Below are 7,798 nucleotides of genomic sequence, written 5' to 3' on the forward strand. Positions count from 1 at the left end.
ACTCACACCAAAGATCCTTCAGCAAACGTCGAAGACTGAAACTGAAGATTAGAGATTGGCGCGTACGTGATCTGAAGCGGTATTCAGTGATTACAAGCCTTTCTAACTATGTGTGAAGACTGCTCTAGCTTCAGCGAATGATGATGAGACCTTCAGGTCATTCCAGCATTCAGCGATCAAAGGAAGCTTGCTTAGCNGATTCAGTAGCTTCTGAAGATGGAGAAGCTCTGGCAGTTAAAGTGTGTTGCTGATCAGAAKCYCCCCGCACCGATTCACCCCTCTCAATTACATTTTCTCTCAGCTCACAACCCTGTTCAGTTTTTATAAAATGTTGGTTATAAACAAGAATAATTTGATCATTAATTAATATTAAATTATAAATTTTAAGGTGATCAAGGGTTGGCATCCCTTCTTATACCATCTTTTACCTGGAATCATATTAAAAACTAGAGTTGTTCATCGGTTGACATTCATTGGATGTCAGGGTAGCTGTACTGATCCAATCATCCATTGGGTCTTAGATTTTACCAACTGACCAGATAATATTTGGATAATCGATCCAATCCAATCCAATGGATGATTGGATCGGTTCGGTTCCATTCATTGGATACTTTTATTGGATATCCAAAGGATGATCTCTCGGGACTGGATCCATCTAGTGTGTTAATTCAATCCAATTCTCCAACAATGATACAAACTGATTAATCACTTTTAATATGTGTTAAAACAACACAAAGAAAGTTAAAAATTCAACGTCTCACATAAAAAAATCCTGATTTAAGCAATTTGAAAATACATTAATTGGATGATAATTGGATAATGATTGGATGGTCATCGGATGATTAATTGGATGGGTAATTGGATGTTGATTGGTTCGGTTTTAGTCGGGTCTGGACTACCATTCGAGAACCGATCAGTCCAAATTGGATGTTGAAATTTTCAATCGGATCCGATCCAATTACAATTGGATATCCATTATGATCGGTCAGTTCCAATTGGATCGGTTGATTTTCTATTAAAAACTATCCATGTAAACATAAGTCTAAATCAAGAATGAGTTGGTAGTTGGTTTGTCATATAAACTGAAGCATGGAAAATATCAAATTCCAAGCTGCTATTTTTGTTTGTTTGTTTACATTCTAAAAACACCGAATCGGGTGGGTTGAGAGGGCCGGTTCTGCGAAGCTGAGATGCAGAGTCCGAGGATTTTGCGAGTGTCGGCAGGATCAATAATGCCATCATCCCATAGTCTTGCTGTCGAATAATACGCACTGCTTTCTTTATCGTATGCCTCCACATATTTGGCCTTGCTTTTCTCTTCGTCTTCCTTTGACCACTGTAAGTTAAAATAAACATCCATCCTTTTAGTTGCATTCAAGTCGTACAACAAACTCGATCAATCCTTCTCTCAAAACACTCGTTACCTGGATTCCCTCTTTTTGTTTCTTGTTCTTTTCTATCTCGGACATCACCCCAGCCGCCTGTAAACCAACCAATATTACTTGCATAAAAGGATGAAATAAAGAAACACATTGTCATATACGTGTTTGTGTGTGTGTGGGCGGATCAAATAAAATGCGTCTAGAAGTTAGAAACCATGAAAACCATTTTGTACGTGTTGTTTCATCTAATGTGAACATGCGATGTTATACAGTGTTGTTTCATAGATGAAACATCGAGAAATGTCGTGTGTGAAAAAAACACAAAAACACGTCTACATATGAACCACTCATGCTCGCACACGAAAACAGAACATGTGAAACAATATGAATCATAGCTTAAAAGCAAACTTGTTGGATTGTTTTGGTTGATTTTCACGGGGTTGATTTTCAAATATGTTGTTTCATCTATGAAACAATACACGATACTAGTTTTCAAGGTTTGTAACATTTAGCCGGTTTCTATTTGATGTTGGGTCTATATATATATGTATCTATGCATACCCTTTCAACAAAGGACAAATAAGAATGAAATATACCATTATGAAAACTTTAATTGACATGTGAATACAGGATAAAGAGTAAAAAAGGCGTAGAACAGATGGTACCTGAGCACCACCCATAACTCCTATTCTCGCATTTGGCCAAAAGAACATGAAGTTTGGACTGTAAGCACGCCCACACATTGCATAATTTCCAGCACCAAAGCTTCCACCAACAACAATAGTAATTTTCGGTACCTGTTTATAAGTACACACACAAAAATGATGCACAGTTGCTCTTCGAGTCATATCAGATCAAAACCTCAACCTTAGTTTATCTCTTTGCAGGATGTTGAATTAATTTTTGAACCAAAATCAAACAAAATCTCCAAAGGGAACTTCAAATCCATAGGACATCTAAAAAACTGAGTATTAAATATTTGCCACGAAGAAGAAGGGTATATGTGATCTATAGAATATTGAGAAAACAAACCAACCTTTGCACAAGAAACAGCCATCACCATCTTTGCTCCAGCTTTTGCTATACCACTGGCCTCTGATTTTGATCCAACCTATCATACCAACAAATATTCATATCATTCGCCATCAACGACATAACATGCTCAAACGTTCATAATGTACCAACAAAGCCCCAAGTCATGCAATTAAGATATGACGGCCGAATGAGATACATGAATAAATGATACCTGTTTATCCTAAAAAATCTATAAAGACAATTCTGCAACCTATACATGCAATGGAACTTCTAAAGATGAGTATTTGGGACAAGTCAGATGACATACCATGAATCCTGTAATATTTTGAAGGAACACCAAAGGAATATTACGTTGACAGCATAACTCGATAAAGTGGGATCCTTTAAGAGCAGATTCGTTAAATAATATCCCGTTGTTTCCAATGATTCCAACAGGCTGTCCAAGAATTCTAGCAAAGCCTGTTACAAGGGTCTGCAAAATGCAAAGGGGGTTAGTAAAAGGAATAGTATCCTAACAAAAACTAATTTAAGTAAATGATCAAAGTGATAAACTTTTGCCCTCACAGTGCCATACAATTGTTTGAATTCATCGAATTCACTTCCATCAACTATGCGAGCAATAATTGATCGAATATCAAATGACTGCTTCAGATCAGTCGGCGCGATTAGACGGAGCTCCTTAACATCATAGAGTGGCTCTTTGTAATCAGAAATTATGCCTCTCAAACCATCCATCATCCCTTCATTCCCAGCCATGTGCAAGTTCTTGACAATATTCCTTCCTATAGAGAGTGCATGCAGTTCATCTGCGAGTATGATAGGCAAAATGTAGAATTAGAAAGATTTGTAGCATGAAATAAATAATTACTCTAGGAAGCAGGCAATTACATGTAACACCTTTTTAATACACCTTGTACCAGAACTTGAAGGTATAGGGAGAGGAAACAAGAGGTTTCCATATTGGTTCCCATGTTTGCATGTCCATATCAGTTCCGGCCCGCTATCATTCTCGAGGCCTTATGATATGAACAGCAGCACAACGCCAACTCCAATGTAGTCACTTAAGTGAAGGATATGCAGAGCTTCCATGTTGAACATAACTAACAACTTCTTTCTATTAATTAATGCACTACACATCTACATTTGTAGCTCAATATTTCAAGCAAGTCTGAAACCAAGTAGGGTGGTTTTGGATGGATTCAAGGTAGCAAAAGACATAAAAAAATTATGAAAAATAAAATAAAACAAATACAGCAAGACAGCATAGTGGCAGAAAATAGAACAAATACAACCTATTCAGAGATGCATTTAACCGTTCTTAGCAACTAAACCAATTTCAGATAATTTGAAGTTGACGTGGAATTGGATTAAGTAATGGAATGTAAATTAGAACATTCATTCTGAATCTAATAAAGATATTAACCATGTTTTCAATCAAGTTTATCATAACATACAGGCTTGGTGTCACTGTAATGAGCCTAGTGGCAACTCATGAAGATGAAGGTACCAGAAGTCAACATAAAGCTGGTGGTATATTATTTTAGTTTAAGCAGTATCTCTATATTTTGATGATGAATATACCATACATAAAAAAAATTACCTTGTGCGAAATAGTCTGAAACACCTGATATCTTGCAATGTACATCTGCACCCCCTAAATCTTCAGAAGATACTTCCTCCCCTGTAGCAGCCTGAAAACTATTCATTTTAGATTCAAGTGCACAGGCCCGCATGAAAACAAGCCATGACACAGATTGTATAACGACGAAAAATACATATATACCGCAAGAGTAACAGAGAGTAACCATACAACGTGTGTCACAAAAACAGAAGGACCTGAACAAACCTTCACGAGTGGTGGTCCTGCTAGGAATATGGTACCGTTTCCTTTGACCATGACGCTTTCATCAGCCATTGCGGGTATGTAGGCCCCACCTGCTGTGCAAGAACCCAATACCAATGCAATTTGAGGAATACCTTCTGAAGACATGACGGCCTGGTTATAGAAAATTCTACCAAAATTCTCTTTGTCAGGAAAAACCTCAGCCTGTTTTGGAAGAAAAGCACCACCACTGTCAACAAGATATATGCATGGTAGTTTGCATTGAGCTGCAATCTCCTGAGCTCGGAGATGTTTTTTAACAGTAATTGGATAGTATGTTCCTCCTTTGACTGTTGCATCATTTGCAATAAACATACAAAGCCTTCCATGCACTGGTCCTATCCCAGTGACAATACCGCCACAAGGAAGAGGTTCTTCATAAAGCTCGTGGCCTGCAAGCTTGAATGAAATATAAAAAAGAAAAAAACAGAAGATCAAGAAACAAAGCTTATGAAAGATTGTTGCTTATCCTATTATTCCAGTGAAATTATTTGAAACTTACATTTTCTGGGTATTCAGTTAGCATCATCATAAATTATAAAATACTTATTGGTAAAAGCTACATTATTGTTTATTCTAATCTGCTGTATTGGGATAAGATACTACCATGATATAATCTAGGTTCAGAGTGCTGAACATACAAATGAGTTCAATGAGAAGACTTGTAAGTGGGACAGTCTGAACTACCTTTTAATGACCCACGGGTGCTTGTGGGTTAATTTTAGGATCTGTTTATCAGGTAGATTTCTGGATCTATGTATGAACGGGTAGTCGGGTAGGTAGTTTGCCTCCTATAATAGAATAAACAAGTGCAACGCTGCTGGGCTCTCACCATCCAAAGAGTTACCTTAGCATCCCCCACTTCTAAGTATCAGTCTTCACAAAATTACATCCAAGAATTCAGACAATGTCCATGTGTACATCAACATGTTTGATCCTATTGCATAACCTGACTCTTATGTAAGCAATTAGATATAAGGATAGGATTTTGTCCTGAGAGAGTCCCTTGGACTAAGGGTATGTTTGTTAGCAACTAATGGGACTCGCAGCTTATTCGGCCAAAACACATGACTGTTAATCCGTGCACTCAGCTTTATCCCTATGGATTTAATGAAAAAACCAACAAACAACCCCTGAGTTAACCAACCCCCCAGCATATATTTATTTCTATCACTATAAAGCAATTTATAAATGAACAAAAGAAGAAGAAGAATTAGTTTCTAACCTGGGAAAGCTCAAGAAACGAAGAAGATGAATCAAGTAAGTAATCGATTCTCTCCCTTGGAAGTAGTTTGTTCCTACTTTTATGCCTCTTTATAGCTGCTGCTCCTCCTCCTTCTGTAACCTTTTTGTACAAGGAATACAAAATCGTTACTTCCTTTCTAATAAAATTCGCATGAAGTCATAACTCTATATGTACCAATTCAAATCGATATCCCAAATCCTGTATTTTGAAAAACCAAATATGTAATTGCCCAAGCGTACATTTAAATATATCAAAAGCATTTAAATTCACGATGATCGAAAACTTGCTATGGCAGCCTTTTCATCCTCGATTTGCTAGAAATTACACAGCTAATTTGCATCGAGGAGGAAAGAAAAGAACCTGATGGATACGAGAGTGAAGTTGAGAAATAAGGGACTCCATTTCAGTAGAGTTTCGAATAAATGAATCGGAGGCCCGGTCAACACCATCGCGGAGGACATTATGCCCTTGTGACTGGGAGCTGAAATCCCGAATGCTCGAAGACGACATCATACTGATGGCTCTGATTGATGAAGGCCATCGACATGGCGACGATATGGAGGTCGATTTTGCACTTCTTAGTAAGAACCCTAACATTTTCTTTCTCTACTCCATGTTGGGTGATTGAAGACGACGAATATATATATGCGGGCAGGTATGCAAGATAAGCACAAGCAGGACTCGTGATGAGTTGGCTTTGCATTCCTGCTGGTCTGTAACTCATATCCTGTTATCGATACGTATCCAATTCCAAAGAAAACATACAAATACACACACACTTACAGTGTATATCGATGTCAAATCGATAATTAAAAAAATTTGAAAAAATTAAATTATTTTAATATATAATAAGTTAATAAGAATTTTATATAAAAACATAAGTTATTTCAAATAAACAATCTCAAACACCCCTAACAAAAAAACATGTGATTATAATTTACCTTCCTCTGAGTTTTATTTATTTTTTATTTTTTTTTGAATAAAAAAATTGAAAGGAGAGGGGTTAGGTTTTTAAATTTAATAAATATTCTTGTAACAACTTACTTAATTGCACCTATTAAATCATTAATTTAAAGGTTGAAAATGTGATTTTTAGGGTTTTTTTAATTTGTTTAGGATTTTCTCTGTATATTTTAATTGATTTCAAACGAAAAAGTGATCGATTTTATGAGAATACCAAAAGAAATCTTATCCATCCATTTAGTTTGATGATTGTTATTTTTCTAAAATTTAATAAGCATTGATGGTTAAAAGAGGAAGAAAAAATGGTTAACTAGTTATCGAAATCGAAAAATTAATGGATTAAGCCATTTCCATGGTTATCTGTTTTGAACAGATTAAGCCAACATAAAGAAACAAAAATGGTTTTATAACTATCACAACCGAAAATCAATAGATCAAACTATTTCTATGATTACTTATTTTAAGATGGATTAGAACGGTACTTGCGCAATGCAGCGAGATACATCTTGATTTTAATATTTTATTTTATTTTTTTATCTCAGTAGATGTTATAATATGATGTTATGTGATTTTGAAAAGACGATGATATTTTTATTTTTGAATAAAATATAAAATTTAATATATCATAAAAATTTGATAAAAATGTATCGATATTACTATTAGTATCAAATTAACTATTTAAAATTTTTATTTTTTTTTTGTAATTTTTTAATTCAATTTTTTTATTATAATTTAATTTAGGTTCGATAAGGAAGTAATTTATATTTGGTTTAATAATATAATTTTTTTATAAAGATAATAATTAATTATTTTCTTAGAACTCGATAATTATTCTATTATATTTTAGAATTTTTATATTTTAAAATGAGATGTTTATCCTCTATTTGATTATGTTTATCCACAGTTAGTTACACGAATTTAAACATAAAACTTTAATAAGTTGTACTTATGCATAATTTAATTGTAATCTTGAATTTTAAGTAATACGCATCAATATACAGTACTTCATACATAAAAAATGGTTTTTAATTTTTTTTGTCAAATATAATATGGATTAATTTTTCATGATTATCTTCAGATAACTTCTACTTTTTCTTGTTAGATTAATTTTAAGACCAGATTTCGTGTTTTAATTTTCGATTTTGCATTATTTTAATTATGTTGATCATCTCTCTCAGTGATTTGATGATAATCCCTTTTTTCCTTTCGATGTATTTTTGTGTTTCTGTACTTTCAGTTCCAGCGATCAATACACTGAGTATGTTCAGTGATCGCTGAAGAACTCGCTTT

The 7,798-nt window shown here is 34.6% G+C and overlaps 1 protein-coding gene across 2 annotated transcripts; it reads right to left on the minus strand.

Moving 5' to 3' along the window:
- Positions 1-1,054: 1,054 nt before the first annotated feature.
- LOC112501010 (methylcrotonoyl-CoA carboxylase beta chain, mitochondrial) lies at positions 1,055-6,193 on the minus strand. 2 transcript variants are annotated; one of them, XM_025104639.1, is made up of 10 exons: positions 5,906-6,193; positions 5,525-5,644; positions 4,264-4,698; positions 4,018-4,108; positions 2,982-3,223; positions 2,725-2,889; positions 2,419-2,493; positions 2,048-2,179; positions 1,425-1,481; positions 1,055-1,336 (listed from the first exon to the last, which is right to left on the minus strand). In XM_025104639.1, the coding sequence occupies exons 1-10, from the start codon at positions 6,140-6,142 to the stop codon at positions 1,133-1,135; spliced, it is 1,758 nt and encodes a 585-aa protein (XP_024960407.1). In that variant the 5' UTR covers positions 6,143-6,193; the 3' UTR covers positions 1,055-1,132. The 2 variants fall into 2 exon arrangements, with proteins under 2 accessions (XP_024960407.1, XP_024960409.1); XM_025104641.1 differs by having other exon boundaries at positions 5,525-5,637; positions 5,906-5,988.
- Positions 6,194-7,798: the final 1,605 nt, after the last annotated feature.

This window comes from Cynara cardunculus, assembly GCF_001531365.2.
Source record: "Cynara cardunculus var. scolymus isolate 2C chromosome LG 17, CcrdV1, whole genome shotgun sequence".
Taxonomy (NCBI): domain Eukaryota; kingdom Viridiplantae; phylum Streptophyta; class Magnoliopsida; order Asterales; family Asteraceae; genus Cynara; species Cynara cardunculus.